The 19,976-nt window shown below is 38.0% G+C and overlaps 1 protein-coding gene across 1 annotated transcript; it reads left to right on the top strand.

The window, feature by feature from the left end:
• The first annotated feature begins 13,072 nt into the window (after positions 1-13,072).
• On the top strand, positions 13,073-15,238 carry LOC121955602 (monocyte chemotactic protein 1B). The gene is made up of 3 exons (XM_042503633.2): positions 13,073-13,243; positions 14,450-14,561; positions 14,891-15,238. The coding sequence occupies exons 1-3, from the start codon at positions 13,162-13,164 to the stop codon at positions 14,985-14,987; spliced, it is 291 nt and encodes a 96-aa protein (XP_042359567.1). The 5' UTR covers positions 13,073-13,161; the 3' UTR covers positions 14,988-15,238.
• Positions 15,239-19,976: the final 4,738 nt, after the last annotated feature.

Here is a 19,976-nt window from a genome sequence, read left to right as displayed (position 1 = left end):
AGCTCCAACTATAAAAAAAACAGGATGTATCTTGAAGGAAAAAAAACGTCTTCATATCAACGCGTTAACCAAAGGCGTTTCTCTATTAATGCTCCAGTGAGTTGAATACATTATGAATGTGTTGTGCAATGGCCTTTAAAATGCTCTGTTATGTATTTCCATGAGGAGCAGTTTCCATATTATTAGCAAGAGTCACTGACATTGACCATAACATGACAAGAGGTTAAAAAATGACAGGAAACATACCATGAAGTAATGAAATATTAGTCATTATTGTACTATCTGGGGACTTCCTTATGTGTGTGTATGTATGTGACAGGAAGTCAAAGCATCCCCTTGGACTGTGAGACCCTTTAAATATGTACAGATACACACACACACATACACACACACACACACACACACACACACACACACAGAAGATGCAGCACTCTCTCCTCTCACACAGGAAGTTCTGTTCTTGTTTTCCACTTCCTGTCTGTCCTACCTTGACCCTCACCGACACGCACATGCACCAAGCACACATATACACATATTTACTGCATATTTACTGCATTTGCAGTATTGCAAAAGTGTAGTTTCATTTACATCCTAGAGGCCACTTGACAGAAAGTACCTAAAGGAATTAATGTTTTGGAAGTAGATTTAAAGGATGCAGAAAGTGAAAATCAAGCTGAACTTGCAGCTGTAAATTATGCAGAAGCAACATTATTCTTAATTTTTTCAGATTTTTTCATTTAAAATAGTGATAAGAAAGTGTACACGCAGCTATGTTTTGATGATATGTGCGTGTGAGTGTTGGAATTGCAGTGGTGAGTGTTCAGGAACTATTCCTAAACCATAAAACTAAAATAAGCAATAGGAAAAAATCCAATAGTAAATAGGAAAAAGTAGCAGGACAACTATTTTAGGTAGAGTATTGTAGTCTTTCCTGGAAACTGCGGAGAGATGAAACAGAACGATGGAGAGAGACTGGAAACAGACAGCGAGGAGGAAGAATTTGGAGTCAGCTGCAACGTGTTTGTCTCTGGTTTTTGTGGGTATCTTATCTTCTCAGGAGGAAACCCAGACTGTCTTGAACTGGTTTGTCAGTGGTAATATATGTGTGGACGTCGGTCAACAGTGATATATGAGGGTTTATGTGTGTTTGCGTGCAGTGAATGTATGTGATAGATGTGTGTGTTTGTCTAGTGGAGAAACACGCATGAGGAAGCTATACATCAGGATTAAACGTATACGCCCAGACACACGAGGGAACTGCTGTCTGAGAATAACTGGGTGGGGATGATGCTCTCAAGCATACACACCCAAATACACACAACATGTCACTGTCATGAGTCTGTTGTAAACATAAGCTAACATCACCCGACAGCTACGGGGTAGAAAAGATTAAAAAATACAGAATAATCTCAACTTAAAGTCCAGTTATTGGCTTTTTTTCACTTGTTGTTACTTGCAAAATGAGTATAAGGTGTAATGGAGGAGAGGAGAAGAGAAAGTTGTGGATAAATTAACACCCTACATAATGGACACACAGGTCACACCTCTTCATTGGTTTTTAGTGCTTTTTCTATTCTATCAATATGCTGACTCATTTGTTTTTTTCCTGAATCTCATTAAGGTTACATGACTCTGCTGCTTTTGATCTATTAATTGAAAATGTTGTGTGGTGTTGGTGTGTGATGTAACGCAGAGGTAGACTGTGCAGTGGGTGTGATGGTGATCTCTGTAAAAATGTTTTTAGGTGGTATTTCAGGCGATTTGAAAAACCATATTCCGCAAAACTGCAATGGAAACACATTGGTCGCATGATTCTATGGTTATGCGCTTGTCAGTAGGAACTGGCTCCCTCGGGCATGATGCAGCAGGCGCCACAGGAGGCGTTACTGCATCGCATCACTCTTTAAAAGTTGAGTGGATCGTCTGAAAGTTTTGAATAACAATTTCTCTGTGAATCTGTAGACTATCACCTCCCAGAAATCCCTCATACGTGGCCACTCCCACGTATAAGGGGCTTGCCTTTCCATTATCACTCGCATGACACGCCTACGTCGTCTTCAATTAGAAATAATGAAGTCTAGTGTGAAGGCTGCAATAGAAATAAACCTGCTAATGTTTTCAGCATCCATAGCCATGTTTCTTGAAATGTTATTGCCAGAAAAGTTGCATAACATCACTCAGCAGAAACACAGTCATCGTGTTTTATCAACATTTTGAAAAACTTTTTGCGCAAATCTGTAATGGAAAGTCCCCTACTATCTTTTTTAAGTCGATCTGTTTGTTTTTATAATTAATTTAAACTCTGGTACCAGTCCAATAAAGTCTATACCTCTTGAACCCTTGACATTAAAGGCATTAAAATGCATGGTAGAGTAAGAAAGATGTTTTGCTTTTTTGAGACAGCTTTTTTGTTTGAAAACAAGAATTTAAAAGTTAAATGTGGCTTTTCCCCGGGTTTTCTTCATTTTTGAAAAATTCCAGTTCTGTTCATTTCCAAGCCACTGCAGTCCGACCTGAGACGGCCTGCTGGCAGACAGACATATTCTACCTCTGACAGTTACTGCGGTCAGCTGCTTCTTGTCACCTGCCAGACCTGAGCTTCACCAGGAGGACGTTTACTTGTGTTAACTTCACACAATCCCCCCAGATTTATCCCCTCTGTGCAGACAGCTCGACCAACCAATCAGAATCAATAGTGCAGCAACAAGGACACGATCCTTCACCAGCTTCCCATCAACAAACAGAGACAATTTTGTTTGAACACACAAACACATCAAACCGAGGAGGTCCCTCGGCCGGGGAATGAACCTGGCTCAAACACAGTATCTGAGTACACTGACACATCCCCTTGTGACTCTCTGAGTCACGACACATCGCTGCTTCAAAGAGTGCGTGCGTGGTTGAGGGCGGAGTGGTCACGAGGTTGGCCGGGCAGTGACAACCTACTGTTAATTGCTCCCCTGTTGCTATGGTGACAAAAGTGTGAGCAAGGCACGATAACAAAACAAAATACAAATCTATTAGAGTCACAATTCACTCTGTGCAGCTGACAGTACTAAGAATTCGACAAGAATATAATTGTTCCTGTTAACTGTCTACCAGGGTTTATTCATATTAACTATTCATTTAGTCACATCATGAAGTGGATTAAAAAAAGAAAATTAAGATGAAAGTGTTGTTACAAGTATGAACTAGGAATAACAATTAATTGACGACCGATTAATTGGTTGTTAAGTATTACATAGAACGTGTAAGATTTAATCGATCACTCGATAGGCTACACAATCTGTCAAAGTATTTGCAATATGTTTCTGTGAGCTTTGATTGAGGAAAAAACGTATATGGTATTATTAGAAATAAGCAACGTTTTTATGTTGTTTTTTTATTCCAAACAACGATGAATCGATTAATTGCTTGTTCATTTTACCAATAATAGATGGTGCCACAAAAAGCGATGGTAGTTTCACCAAGCATCACTGCATTCCAGGGAAAAGGCAAGGAAAAGCAGTTTCTTATTGAGACATTACTTAGTTTCCTGCCAGGAATAGTGCCACAACAAAAAAAGACATCCTTGTGTTTCCTGCAAGGACATTGCAGGATAACGTTTTTTATGCCCAAACATGATCTTTTCCTGACCATAGTCAAGTGGTTTTTGTGTGTAAAAGTTTCAACGTACCTGCACCATGATAACGTACAAAAGGAAATTATTAATGTTTTGCAGAACGTATAATGTCCACATTTTTTCTGGTGATTCGGTTGCCTGGGTGATGGTTTTCGAGCAGAACTTCACCTACCACCAGGGAGGACAGAGAAAGGAAATAGATCAGACGAGGTCAAAGCACCAGCAACATTTGTAGTTTTAGTAACAGCTTTACTGCAATAAGCTGTTTCTAATACTAAAAGTGTTGCTGGAGCTTCGACCTCTTTTGGCTGGGTTGCCTGGTCAAGGCGGGCAGCAGCAAATATAAACAAAATTGCAGACGTTGCAACAACAATAAAGTATCCTGTGAAGTAAACTGGTGCCAAATATTAATTATAAATACAAAGAATGATATTTGAATTGGTGTCAGGTCAGCTGTTTCTGCAGTGTTTGTGTCCTGTGGCTGAAGGAAGTAACAATTGTGTGTTTTAAAAGTAACCCCAAGTCCTTGTGGCCATTCCTTGAACCTCTTCCTGGCTAAAACTGAGGCCACAGAGGTGTCCACATCCTGACACACACACACACACACACACACACACACACACACACACACACACACACACACACACACACACACACACACACACACTGTACTAGCTCATTTTTTGGATGCTACAATGTTCGTCCATTTCAAGCTGTTCACGTTTGAGAAAATCTCTTGTGGCTTTTTTTTGCCAAACAAGTCTAAACTTTGACCTTTAAAATAACAAGCATCATTGTTCAGCAACCAGGAAACATTTCAGAAATACACCACCTTTTGACCGAGAGTAAATTTAACCATTCAGGTAACGCACTGCGAACTTTTTATTTTTACTCCATACTGTGAACTTTTGTACCTCCCCTTGACAAAATCCTGCACATTTCTGCTTCTTCGAAAACTTTTTTTGACAGATATTTTGCACATAAATTTATGCCTTTTTTTCATTTTGTATTTTGTTCTATTCTATATTTATGTGTCTTGACTTTTGCAGTACTTGTTTTTATTTTACTTACTCTCATGCTTGTATGTTTGTTGTTGTGCTACAATAAACCTTTGCAGTAAACCCCATTCTCATCTTACTTCAGACTCTGAGTGGACAATACAGGTAATTGTGTTAAGTTAACAATTTCTTTTGTAAATGTTATGTCTAAAAATAATGCTTAGTCTTGTGTCAGTTCTGACTGTTACTGGTAAGTCTGGTTTTTGTCTTAATCACTTGTTTTATCACTTGTTGTTGCCCATACAGTCTCATACCTGTATGGGCAACACAAGGATACTTCACATTCTTGTTACACAGTACGATAAGACATCATATCACTCTATTGTGATTAAACATTTCCTCGTATAAATTATAGTTTCCACCCAAGAGGCGTGGCAGTTGACCTTTAGGAAGTTGCTGTATGAGAACTTCAGATAAAATGTCGAGCTTATTTTTTTACATTATTGATTTCTTTGTAAAACAAGACACAACTCAGATATTCTACATCCTCATGAAGCCGTTTCTCCTCCTACGGCGCCAGACAAACACACATTCAAGAAGTTGATTTTAATGTCAATGTTAATCAGTTTTTGGACTGTGTCTGTTAAAGAAACTGTAGGGGGAATTCCATTAAATTGAAGTCAAGTTTTTACGCTCGAATTGTGTGGTACATTTAGGGGGATTTAGTGGCATCATTTGGTGAGGATTGCAGCTCACAACCAGCTGAAACTTTCCCTTGTTAGAATTCCTTCACAGATCATTGTTGAGGAAGTTTTTAGCGGAAGCCGAATAATCTGCAGAGGTCTCTACCTATCCAAAAACAAACAACAGGTGATTAAAACACTGTAAAAAGCTGTTTCACATTAAAAAAAAAAATTAAAAATCTGTGATTTTTCAATGTTCCCGTCATGGAGGAGTTGCGTCTACATCCTGTCTACATCCAGTGTTTGGTGTGTCTGTTTGGGGCTGCTGTAAAAAAACATGGTAGTCTACATAAACAAGGACCTGCTCCCTTATACAGACAGCTCATTCTAAAATAACAAAAATGTAACCATTCTCATCCTCCGCACTGGACCTTTAAGTCAGTCACCTAATGTTCCTATGAAAAGTATTTTCTTTTGTTCAGTTTGTGCCAAATTTGGTGATTTTCCTGTAAACCTGCGCCTGTTTGTCTGCGTGTGCATGCATGTGAGTGGATGCACGACATGTAGGAACGGGAGTTTTCATCATTATTATGTAAGAGTTGTCCGAATGCGGAACTCTCCGATACGTTATCAAGGGGAACATGATGTTTTTAGGGAGCAGGCACCAGACTGACTCAGCTGAGACAACTCTATTTTGACTTGTTCAGGCTGAACGGTAACCAGCCATCACTACTATTGTTACTGATTAATATGAGAACAGGGTGTTCATGATACAAATCTGAGTACATTTAAAATCAGTATTATACTGTTATACTGCAGATTTTACACATCAAGTTTTGACATCATTTTTTTTTTTTTTTTTTACAAATTTGTATGTATTTTGAAATTTGTATGTATTGTATGTATGTTTTCCAGGGAAAGAGAGTCCAATGAAAAGTGCTATTAAGCTGCATTATGGGAAGTGTAGTATTTCAGTTTTAGTTTTAGTTTTCAGAGCTCAAGTCATACTTAAAATTAGAATATCTCTATTTTTACCTATCTTGTTTTAATTTGTCTCTTCTGAGTTCCCCATCTTAGAGCTGGGGCAAGCAGTTTTATTTTGGCATCATCGGGCAAAAATCCCATAATAAACTTTGAGCATTTTGCAATTCAGAAAAATAGAGTTGTGCACTTCCTGTTGGCTCTGTTTTAAGGCTTTAGGAAATCTAAGCCTAGACAGGAGACTTTGGCCAATAACAGATCATTTCAGAGGTGATGTAGTGGTCTGTATTATATGTATTAGCCTAATTAGTGAATTTTCTGTGACTGCCATTACACAAATTAGGCCCAGTGCTGCCACTGGCCACCTACCCACCGTGACGGGGCGACGGGAACGTGAGGTGGTTAACAAGCTAATTTTTGTCTCATATGTGGCCTGAGACACAGAGAGTGAGGGAGCAGGGCAAGGAGGGGCTGAGCAAATGTGTTATTTCACAATGAAATAAGAATTAATATGTTAATGCATGGGAGACACTGGGTTACTGTATGAACCATGCATATACGCCCGTGATCGTCTGGTGGGAGGGGCACAGGATAGAGAGAGAAGAGCTGCAGGAAGAGGATGTATTTTCAAATTATGCTCTTTTTTCAACCCTTTCCAGATTTCTGCCTACACTAACTTTAAAGGGATAGTTCGGGATATTTGAGGTGGAGCTGTATGAGACACTTATGTATAGTCAGTGTATTACATACAGTTGCTGGCAGTCGGCTACTGGTTTGCGGGTACCCCACAGGGGTTGATAACAAAACATATTTTAGCCACTTTAAAAAAAGCCTAAAAATCAATATCAGTCTCAGTGAATGCTATATTTAGAGTATTTTCACTGCTTTACTTTGCTGTCACACAGCCTTATCCTTTGACGCTACATTTCTCATCTCTCGCTGGTCAGCTGTTTGGGTCAGAAAGTGCTGTTAGCGGCTGTTACTGACTTAAACAAAACTTCACATTAAAAACACTCAATGCATCATCCATTAGACTGATATTGCATTGCTAAAACACGTTCTGATATCAACACCTCTATACAGCATGGTGATGCTGAGCTGTGGGGTGTGTGCCCCGCCTGTTTCTGCAAACTGGGAGCATGCCGACCGCCAGTTACCGTAGGTAACACACTGACTATATATAAGTATTTTAGACAGCGCCACTTAAACAAAAATCCTGAACTATCACTTTGACAGACGTACTAAATCACTGGAATACTTTCACCTTTTTCAACAACTGAGAAAACTTTCTCCGCTGGTTTTCGGATTGGTTTTTACTGTCAGTATTTTATTCTAAAGTCCACATTAGACCCACAGTCACTTCGCACCATCAGTTCTTGCCCCAACTGTTCTTTAATTCTGCTTTCATCAAGACTTTTATAGCCTGATATATGGACATGTTGTGCTTTAATTGTCTAATTTTGCTCTGTTGTCTGTTTAGGGCTGAGCATTTTTCCCGGCAGGCAGGGTAGTCGTCCCGGAGAGCGAGCACGCTGACTGAAAACGGAGGGAACAGTGTATCACTTGATGAATGAGCGTCTGTTATCTGAACTGGTCAAGGGCCAGGATGAGGAGAGAGGATGTGCAGAGAGGAGACGGTGGTTATTGTTTGCTAAACATTTTCCTCTTTAACAGACAGACAGGATGGATTCTCAGAAATACTAAACTGGAATATAAACACACACAGTGGTAATAAAAGCCTGACGGTATTTTTGAGTACAATCAAAAAAATGACAGAAGAAACGTCACACTCAGTGGCATCTCTTCATGATTATGAAAATACAGAAATAAGTTCCCATCCATTCCAAATATCCAAGGACACAAAATTTGACACACTTAAAAAAAAAAAATCTGAGCTCAACTTTGCCTTTAGGATTTATCCAAAACACAATTTCTCTACTTAGATAACCCTCATTTCTCAGTCTTTCTGGTGTTAACCCTTTGAAACCTGAGCAAATTGGCTCAGCAAATTCACAAAACATGGGAAGAAAGCATTAAGCAAAGACAGAAGAAAGGACCCAAAAATTACCAAGACATTAGTAAAAAGTACCTGAAATTAGTTTTTTTAAAAAAGAAAGAGAAAGTGAAGAAAAGGTGCTTAATATAATCATTTTGTGAACATGTGATTGAAATAAATAACAAGAAGAGACACAGCAAAGACTCCTCTCATCACGCCTGCTCTCTACATCTCTGCTGCCTCCCAGTGCTCATTTTGACACTGTCACAATTCAACCGTCATGTTCAAAATCTAAAAATTTAGGTTGTGTGGTTTTTAGAGCAGATGGAGGTAAATGTAGTTTACATCAAATACCAAAATCAATGAATCTCTTTACTTACATGTACTGTTTATTCCTTTATTCAGTTTATTTTCATCAATAAAGAGAAATACCTAAAATAATTGAGGCTCTGGCTAAGTGTAGTCCTCTTAAAACAAGTAGAAACTCTTGTTATATATCTTCACTGGAATCCTGATACATGTTTACTGAGAGATTTAAAATGTCTATTCAAATGTCCTTTTGAACCAACTGCTAGTTCTTTTTGCGTTAACCATGTTGTTGTTGTGTCCTCCTTTTATTCTGCTAACTGTAGCTGCCCTGTTTGTGAGGCTCGTCACCCAGCTGAGGTGTTTTCACTGCTCTTTTAAACTAACACCAAAGCTGCAACTTCCGGACCTGAAAAATGAAGCCAACACAAAGTGCCAAAAATTGCAGCTCATCAAATGTCTAATTGAGGCTGGCTCCAAAACTGAGTAAAACCCTATAGACCTCCATGTGAAAATACCCAACTTCACAGCAGAAATAAATATGTTTGCAGCCTGGTACAAAAAAACTGTTTGGGTCTATAGCTAAGTTCATTCACGACAACTGTACAGGGAGTTAGTTTATATAACTCACCTGGTTATATCTTATTAAGGCTTAAAGTTACACATGTTTAAGGACAGCACTTCTTGAGTGACAGATTGTCTGTGAGGCGTCGCCACAGTGTGCGAATCAGATCCACCCCTCGCTTTTCCACAGCCCAAACCTCTACCTCCAAATATGGTCACCTCTGGCTCCAAAAAAACCAAGACGGTGGCAACAAAAATGCCAAACTCGAGGCTTCACGACGGCAGTCCACAAACAAATTGTTGATGTCAATTTTGCTATATCCATTATTCATACTGTCTGTGGCTCTAAAAAACTACGATGGCGACGGCCAAAATGCCAAACTCAAGACTTCAAAATGGGAGTCCACAAACCAGTGGATGACAGCATAGTGGTTACATCCATATTTTTGTACAGTCTATAATCAACATCTAAGGATAGGATGATGATTTTGGGTTATCAGCTTATTGGCTTTCTTAATGAGAGTTTATCTCTAAGACGATTTAAACAAATGTCCGCAGCATGTGAAATATAAGGTTACAGCCAGCAGCCAGTTAGCTTAGTGTAGCATCTAAATTTAGAAAATACTTCCATTATTATTAGTCATTAGTTAGTTAGTTAGTTAGTTAGTTAGTTAGTTTATTTGCACATTAAAAGAAGGAAATAACAATACAAATACGATTAAAATAAAACATTGTGCAGAGGAGGTTAGAAACCTCAACAGGCTTATAAGAATACCTCCCTTCAGACAATAACGAGTTTTAGGCAGCAACACAAGTTAGATAAAATAGAATTATATATTTTCAATAGCAAAATAATTTCTGATTCATTAGAGAAGTGTTACAAACATTTGTTAAATGAGTGACCTTTTCAAGTGTTTTTTAAATAATACCTCAACTATTGTTATGCACATGACTGTTATTGCCACATACATAAACTACAATACATGCATGTAATATACATAATATCATAAACAACATTTATCAATATTCATATGTCCCATTACTATTGTTATATGTTATGTTATTGTTACTTATAATTGTTGCTGGGCATCTCTACCCCTCTCTCTCTCTATCTCTCTTTTCTACGTATCATTTTGTCATCTACTGTAATTAACATCTATTACACATCTGTCCATCCTAGAAGAGGGATCCCTCCTTTGTTGCTCTTCCTGAGGTTTCTACCATTTTTTTTGGGGGGGTTTCCTTCATCACTGTGAGGGTCCAGGGACAGAGGGATGTTGTATGCTGTAAAGCTCTCTGAGGAAAATTGTGATTTGTGATAATGGGCTTTATAAGTACAATTGACTTGACTTGACTGGAGACTGGAAACACGGCGTAACAGCGAGCCTGGCTCTTTAATTGTCTGATTGGTCATTATGTGACACACTTGAGATAAGAACCAAACTCGCAACCTGAGTACGACTGCATCCAAAGGGCCTGCTGCTTTGTCATTTTCAACACGCTTCTCTTAGGCCAATTAGTTCTCCTCTCTGATAAGCTTAGATTGAATTTTTCTTGGAGTTAGTTTAAGTCACAAAAATCCGAAAAGAAGGCAAGAAGCTAAGATAAGCTAATTTGCAAGGAGCCTCAATCGATCTGCCATGCTGGCAAATAACACCGCCTTCTCCCGACCATCGTCCCCACAACACCACCCCAATTTGTGAGGCAGACTTTCCATTTCAAACTTTCCAACCAAACCTCAATTTACTCAGGTGATGTCATTTATCTCCAATTATTGGCACCTTTCTTTCCAGAGCTGCAGAAAGCTTTATAATAGTGTTTTGCACAATAAAATTGGATTCTTCTTTGAGATTATTTGGTGGGGTTGAATCTGATCTGTTTTCTATTCGTGTTAAACATAATCTGAGTTCACGAGGTCCTGCTTGTAGTTATTTTGCTAAAGATTTTTAGGCTTGTATCTAGAGGACATCAAACAATTGTCTAAAATATGTCCGTGCGAATCTAAGTCAATACTAGGTCAAATTTGCTTGCTGAAGAAGATTTTTAACTCTACTGGTTTTTACACGTCCACCATGTAAGCATGCTGCTGTTGTTGCATTACACCCCTTCCTCTGTTACAAACCACAAGTTTCCGTTTAAGTAGTCAGGGGGGTGAATTTCTGCACCCTTTGCTGTTTTGTGTTTGTGTGTCTTGCTGTTGTAGTAATCTGTATGTTTCCCTTGATCTCTATCTATACCGATGACTTAAAAAGAAAATGTGTTTAGATTTTTTTCAAACAACAGTAACAAACAACACACAATGACAAAATTTTCTCGTGAGAATATGATTTCTCTTCATATGACCTACTTTGTGGTAAGTTATGTATGCTATTGTATGTGGTAAAGATAAATGATTTTAATAGAGCACACTCGATTCTACGTGTGTGTCTCACACCATATTACAATGGTGTAGGGTTTTTTTGTCAACACGGATGGTCATGCATATGAAATGGGTGGTTTGGTTTCCCTAATGAAATTTGATATGTCAAAATTTTAACTTCCTGCATTCGGGTAAATTTGTATGCACCAATGTGCCTTTTCTGCATGAACTTATGTTGAAAATGACAGGTTTTATTAAAATAAAAGTCCTCTGTTACTTTCGTATTTTTATTGGGGGGGACAAATGAACATGGTCTAAATACTAAGGGGGACATGTCCCCTCTGTCCCCCCCAAAACCTTCACCTATGCTGAATTAGAATATAACGGGGGCACAGGTGAGGCTAACGGGTTACAGTGCTGATCATGAAGTGCACCACCCCCGGTTCAAGTCTAGCTAGGTGCCTTCCCCACCTCCACCCCTTATTCTCTTTCCTCTCTCGACTGTCAAAAATCTCTAGGGTGATCACTACAATTTTTAATACAAGAAACAACAACATATAAAATATTTATAATCGCATGCTCGGGTTCCAACAGCTTAAGAAAAGTGGGATTCTACTTTCCATCTGTTACAACTTTACGACTTTTAAAGGATTAAATCAAGACATGTTAATACCAATTTAGGCCTTATTTTGTGATTAATTATTTCAATGCCTTCTAAGACTGTTTAAGGATCTGCAGGAACCCTGAAATGGATACAAACTATTTGGACCATCAAAATACAGCTATTCCAATGTATTCTAACTTATCCCAATATCTGTCAGTGTTAATTTAGCACCAATATAGTCAAAAATGTCTTTATTAAATGTCTTTATCATCATATAATAACTGAGATTCATGAAGAAATGAAACTTTTGTCCCACAGATGATCTTTTTTTCCAGGCCACAAAAGTCATCAAAAGTCACAAAGCAGAACTCAGACTTGTTTGTTGTTTTAAAAATAAAACCAACAGAAGTTTAGTTCTTAACCTATGTGCTGAATGCTGTGCATTGACAGGCCTGTCAGATTTTGACTTCTTAAACAGTTGTTTTTGCTTTGTTTAAGTAACCTTATCTTATTAAAACTTTATACTCATTACTCAGATTAAAGCTGATATTTCCTTTATTATGTTTAATTATTTTATACCATATCTGTTATACAACCACACGAACCAGCGGGAAGTAATGCAACTCAAATTTTAAACCATAGCGCATCTGCAAACTGCACACTCACACACATGCTAAAATTACAGAGGGACAGATATATTTTCTATTTTGTAGAATCTGCTTTCACCCACAGTTTTCTCTCCTTCAACCCTGACTCTTTTACCCCCGAATGTCTTTACTGAGAAGTATTCACCACAAGACCACACTTGGTTTCTTTTTTTTTTTTAACTGTGTCATGGAACTTGCTACCTGCAGCACCCCACCCCCAACCCCACCCCCACCATCACACACACACACACACACACACACACACACACACACACATACATACACACACACAGCATAATAAAGGTTGAGGGGCTATGAGTGAAGCGGACAGAAAGAGGACGGATGCATTCAAGATAACAAGATAAACGGGCAGACCAGCTAGACAACAGAATCTGATCAAGATGATGATGATGATAAAAAACCCCGTCACTCTGCTGACTTTAGCTTTGCTTTTGTCATCTCTTACTGTCCTGGCATATCAAGGTAAACCATTTACATTCCACTTTTTTTTTGGAGGTCATTGTAATAATGTCTAAATTTATCTCTTGGGGACCAATTAAGTTTTCTCTTATTTGATACAAAGCAGTAATTATAACATCTATTTGGTAGATATTCAACTATGCTAAAACATAAATACATTTTAAAAAAAAGAATTTATTATTCTACAACAGACAGGCAGCCACACACCACTGTCCAAAATGATAATTAGCAAATGTTATCATAATCATAAATACATTTTAAGGTTGTTTTTTTTTTAAGGTTTTTAAAGTTTTTGTTACCTATTTTAATATTACAGTGTGCTAGTTTCTTCAAGTGCTGTCGTTGTAACCCAGCAGAAAACGGCTCACGGGCAAATATAACGAACGCTGATGTCTTATTCTGTCATATTTGACAAAAAGCCCACATAAAGTTTGAGTAAAATGTCAATTATTTATGTTGCTCTGCATGTGTAATTTATGTAGACAGTAGCTTCACTAAATATTTACACTATAAACTGTATAGTTTTACTTGCTTGTGATAAATAATATAATATATTAGGAAATTAGTTTTCAAATTTTGAGATTTACCCCCTGATGTTTTTATAACTACTGCTTATAGTATTACGTTTACTGCAGTTCTGAGTGGGGTTTGCATTGCCACACCCCAGCAGAAGCCGTTGCTTGACACATCAGGCAACATCAGTGTCAAATGCTGTACTGTCTCTATTTCATAACATCCACGTGTATTAAAAAGTGGAACACTATAGTAACGTAGAGTTATCACTGTCAATTACAGTTTTAAGTATGTAAAAAACAAACAAAAAAAGTCATGAAAAATGTTTTACTATGTCATAAAGAAAGTTAAAAAAAAACAGAGTCAGTGTGTGCACTTTTCCTGTGCAGCCCTCAGTCACAGTTTGCCTCCCAAAACTGGTGCTCAGTAATTTAAACTTTGAGAATTCCTGGTCTAAGATTTTTGTTTCAAAATGCTCTAAAATAGTAAGTTTCTAAAAAATTTACGAGGGAATTCACCCCAGACTCCCCTCAAGGGTTGGGTACAGAGGGTGTTGATTGGAAATGAGTTGTTGCCTTGGCTCTTCCTGGGTCTTTATAAAAAATAAACAAATAAAAATAAAAAAGTTATGGTTTTGTATTGAATAGAGTCTTTTTAGGTCCATAACATTTTTATTTTTTTTGTTTGTTTTTTCAGGCGGCTTTGGTCCGAACGAGTGCTGTTTTGACTTTATCTCCACACGGCTGCGTAAGGACAGGGTGTTGAACTTCACATACACAGACAAGCGGTGTTCAATGGAGGGCGTGCTGTAAGTGTCTCATCTCCTGCTGTTAAACTTCAACTTCACATGCCAAGAATCACAATCATAATCCGACTAACTGGCCTCATATACCTGAATATTCCAGAAAACAACTACAACAAAAACTTTTGCAATGCTAGAACATGTTCACATTGAACATTTATGCAAACCAACGATACAGTTAAAGACAGATTCACATATAAACAACAAATAGCAGCAAATGTAGAGTAAAGCCTGTGTATAAGTTTAAATGTTAATAAAATGTATTGCAAATCTAAAATGTGTAATAGAAAACACCACACTGCTGTCACTGAAAACAATCTTTGTCTCTGTTTTAGCTTTAAGATGATGAACGGTGCTGAAATCTGCGCCGACCCGACTGCGCATTGGGTCAAGACTCTCATCAAGGCCAAAGAGAAAGTCAAGACCAACTGACCCAATTTGTGTTTTAACGCCACACTTAAAAGCTCATGGAGCTGACCAGAAGCAATGGTGTAATGATAATCTATCTTCACAGCTTTCTTTTTCTATACACAATTTTTTTACTGTACACTCAAAAGCAAAATAACTCCTCAAATGGCTGCTTTTTTTATCACCTGTTCTTTTGTCAGTTTTAACGTGGTTTCAGGTGATGTATCAAAGGATTGTTTTCTGACATAATGATTAAAAAAATGCATATTATACAATTTATTTTCTCTTTGTTTTAATTCACCATGCAGGCCAAACTTTGATCAAAGGTAATTATGTTCCATGTTACTACATTCAACTTATACATGCCATCTACATTATACTGAAGAGAAGCCAGACATCTCTACGGCCGATATCTCCCAACACTCAGCAACTCACGCCAAAACAATCTGGACTCATATCTGCAGCACAGTTAAGAGAAACAATTTGTGTTTTTGATTGAACTATCCCTTTAAACAACAGTGACACATCAAAGTTGATATGGTTTCTTGCAGAAAAGCCACAGGAAATTCAGATCTGCACCACAATGGCTTGGCACAAACAATCAGATTTAACTCTTTAGCTCATCTCTCTCAGTTGGTGTGTGGTTTAATGTGTAATGTACCTTTGTAACCAGCAGGTGTCACTCCTTTCTATAGGTAAAAGTAAATGTTTCACATTAGTTTCCAAAGTCAGGCTTTATTGCTCTGTGTCAACTGCAGCAGAAATGAGGAATTGTTTAATCTAATTTTTAATTGGACTCTTGAGAGCGGCTCAGTGAGATGGTGTTTGAAGCATCTAGACTCTGTTTCTCATCAGCTAAACCAACATTTATTCAGTTAAGGAGTTTAGCACTGAGTCACATGTGACAACTTAAAGCCCCCTCAGACAGCCTCTGTCTGAGCGCAGTGCTAAAATGATAGACTTGAGGGAAAACAATGTAGGTGACAAGCGTTATAAACCAGACGGTGGGCGGCAAATTTCACTCCCTGTGCTTACTTTGTTAGACTTCCTTGACATTTTTTGACAAACTGACCTGAAAATCTCCTCCTGCCCCAGAACGACACCTCAAATGACGTCTATGCGGTGACATCATCACCCAGCTTTTCTTGAAATAGTGTCAGACCCAGATTTGTATTTTTATAGCTGCTACTCTACATGCGACTTCATATGTGTTTGTGCATACAAAATGATATGAGCGCATTTACGCAATAAAAGCTCATGTCAGAAGGCTTTAGACTCACACCGCAGGTGACCCATTATACAAGATGGTCTGATTAGGTCTTTGGAGGACTTGCTGCATAGATTTACATGTTAATAAGGGAGAAAATCAGGACAGCTTGAGTGCTGGCAATTGTGGAGATCATCAGCAATCATTTTAATAAATAAAAATGATTAAAGGTCACCATATCTCACTTAAATGCTTTGGATTTGCTGTCTGATGGGTGAAAATGCTCATTAATGAGACGACGAAGGGAGTCTTGGAGATGTCCTATTAAATTAGCATATAAGCATGTCTGTCAATGTGACCTACCTGTAGCCGAATGAAATGAGGACACGAGCAAACAGCCTGCGGTTTTTGCAGTCACCAGTGATGGAAGAAGTATTAAGATTCTTTACTTAGGTAAAAGTACCAATACAGTAGTGTACTAATACACTGTAAAGTAAAATCTCTTCATTAAATTCCAATTTCAGTAAAAGTATATCAGAAAAATGTAGTTTAAATATCATAAGTAAAATTGCTCATTGTGTGAGTGATATCATTACAGTGCATATATATGGCATTTAAACCTCTGAAACCTGAGAAAACGGGTTTGATTTCTTTTAAAAATACTGGATAAAAAATAACAAGCAACTTGGCAAGAAATGTCCAACTGCAAAAAATGTGTATAAGGTAACAAGGAAATGATCTGAAAGTTAGCTGAGAGGAGGGTTATAGATATTTTTTTTTTTTTTTTAAAAAAAAGGTTAAATTACCAAAAAACTATATCTAAAGTTCTCTTAATTATATATTGAAAATTATGTTACAGATTTCTTTTTTTTTAGCACTTTCTTGAATTCATGTTGTTTTTTTGTTTTTGTTTTTTGCTTATTTTCACAAAATTTTCTTACTATTTTTTTAAGCCATTTCTTGTTGGGTTCCTTGTCAGTCTGTTAACACAAGTTTAACATACTTTCATGTTTTGTTCCACAGCATAAAATACATAAGTAAATACCCCACTTGCAAACTTTGAAACTTTTATGTGTCTTTAAAGAGATGGTTGCTATAAAGTGGCAAAATGAGACTATAGAATGTCGTCAAGCCAGCTTACTGCCTCAAAGTGTTGGCAACGTGACAGTAGTGTAGTTTGTTGTAGTTTGGCATTAGCTTTTTATTTCTGGCGACTGCATTTAAGCTTCAAAAATCCTGAAAGTGGTGTAAATTTGTGACGAGTATCTTGCTGAACAAAACACGTAAGTATCATAAACACTTGTTTGCCACAAGCTTATTTTTCTGCAATGATTCAAAATCCAACGGAGAAATCCCATGGGTTTTCTGACGAGGAAACCAGGACAGCATTAGCTTACAGGTTTGCCTACAGAAAAACATCATCCCTGGGGTACTTTATAATCATAAATAATTCAAAATTAACTTAATAAATGCGCCTTTGGTTGACATGTTACAAAACGTCATGTGGACTGCAAAAATAATAACACGTCAGTTTTCAATTGACAAAAAGTCTAAAAACAATATCTGCTCCTCAAGTTATAATCTTGTCCTTATAACACTTGCAGCTATTTCACAATAAACTGTGTGCACATACTCTAAAGAATTAGTGAGGTGGAGACATTCTCACTGCATATTTTTAAGTTATAAATGCCAGTTTATGTGGACATGGTTTTTGTATGTACATATCATCTATGCATCTGGCCCCTGAAGTATCAGCTTAAGCTAAAGAAATCACCACTATTTCCTGTATGAGAAGAAAGAACGTTTGTGTCACATACATTGTACATGTGGTATCTTTTCAGATGTAGTGATACATAAACACATGTAAGTCACAAAATAATGACTCAGTGTCCTTGAACTGTAAAAACCTCCAATGTTTGTGAGCACAACAGTGTTTCTGTCTTTCCAGCATGTTCCAGCCGCTTAATCCAAACAACAAAATAGCGCTTGTCCCTTTAAAAAAAAAAAAAAAGCTTAATGAAAACGGTATCAGCTGTGATAAAATCGCTTGGGGAATTTTTGTGCCATCACGAGAGAAAATGAAGAGAAGGAAGAAACAGAAAAGCCAGCAAAAGTCAGCTGATAGTCTGAAAGAAGAAAGGCGAGAGAAAAACAGTGTGTGTGAACAGTACAGTCATTGTGGTGATGATCCAGGCAGGGTGAGGGACTCAAATGGATGCCATCAGGAGCATGCACACACACACACACACACACACACACACACACACACACATATACATGACCACACATTAGGTTAAGTGCAGAAGGAGAAATGAAACTGTAAATCTAACAAACCCAACAGATGTGCATTTCTGAGTCAGTGGTTTTACTCTAAGAACCCAAATGTCACTTTAAGACAGCTGGCATATAACTTTTCTTATCAGGTTGTCATGGTAATAAGCATCAGCACATGACACTGCATGCCTTTCGCTGAATAGTCCAATGATGACTGAGTTCAGCAGTCCAGATCTTTCCAGTCCTTCACTGTCAGACACACGATAATGCTGCTTTGCATGACAAAGAGACGTAAAAACCACCTTCTACAGCTGCAGCAACGATCATTCGTGTTTCAAAAGAAGATTAAAAAGGAAATTAAAAGTGGGAATTGAACAGAAATTAGGAGACAGGGAGAAAGAGAGATCAATATCTTCTGTATAATTACCTACAGCTTCCTGGGTTGCTAGGATACTAAATAGAGATGAGAGAGAGGGGAACGAGACAGACAGAGAGAGGGACACTCACGGAGGCTGAGAATGATTTCAGGGTTGCACTGATTTTTCTTTGTGTTTTTTTGCCACTTGAATTGAAGTAGAGCTCGCGCCGCTGACAGAGTGAAGAGAGGAAAAGGAGAGAAGGTGAAAAAGTGAGATAGAGGGAATTAAACGAAAGTCAGACACGAGGGAAGGAGGGTGGGTGGTTGAGGGGACAGAAAGATATGTCTGGTCTTTAGGGGATTTGGTTGCATGAATAATTGCTGAGATATTGATACCGCCTTCAACTCTCCCTCCTCCTCCCCAGTGTTTTCTGTCATCCATCATCCTGACCGCCCTCCGTTTTTATCATTTATAATCCCTCGACCACTACCTCCTAGCGTCCCGTCACTCTTCTCCTTGTCCTGATTTGTGTCTCTTTTGTCTCTTTGAATGTTTTCTGCCTTCTTTCCATTCTTATTTCTTCTCTGTCTCCCATGCTGCCTTTCTTTGTTAACATTAGGGATGGGCATTTTAAGTTCATTTCCATATTTGAGTTCTTGCATTAAATTATTATAGAGTACTCAAGTATTCACCAAAAAAATAAATTAATGTAAAGATAGGAATGAAAATTATCCAACAATAGAAAACAAGTGCAATTTTAAATTCATTCATTTAACAATCAAGCTTCAATTAGCCTATTTGACTGTAAATTGAAAGTAAATATAAGAAAAATCAACAAACTTTTTTTGTGGCTGCTGTTAATGTGACGGGTTAAAGGCAGGACTGAAGGACTGTCTCCTGAGCCACTCTCTCGCCAAGTCAGTTCACCATTTACCCGTCACGAGCTAACACGGCAGCAGTGGCTAACGCTCTGCAAACTCTCACCAACACCAAAACAAGTCGATTCTGTCATTAAACCCCTTAATAACCGTTAGCCATGTGATGCTGACAGTAAGACCTGTTGGTGTGTGTGCGTGTGTGTGCATGCAGGCAGAGTGTCACCATCTGCTCCCCGGTGTGGAGGTCAGACTCCGGTAGCATTGGTATTATTGATAAACAGAAGCCCTTTTTACA

The sequence above is a fragment of the Plectropomus leopardus genome, chromosome 16 (genome assembly GCF_026936395.1).
Source record: "Plectropomus leopardus strain MGB_pleo_1.0 chromosome 16, ASM2693639v1, whole genome shotgun sequence".
Taxonomy (NCBI): domain Eukaryota; kingdom Metazoa; phylum Chordata; class Actinopteri; order Perciformes; family Serranidae; genus Plectropomus; species Plectropomus leopardus.
Note: the sequence above shows the minus strand (reverse complement) of the source record. Positions and strands in the feature narration are given on the sequence as shown.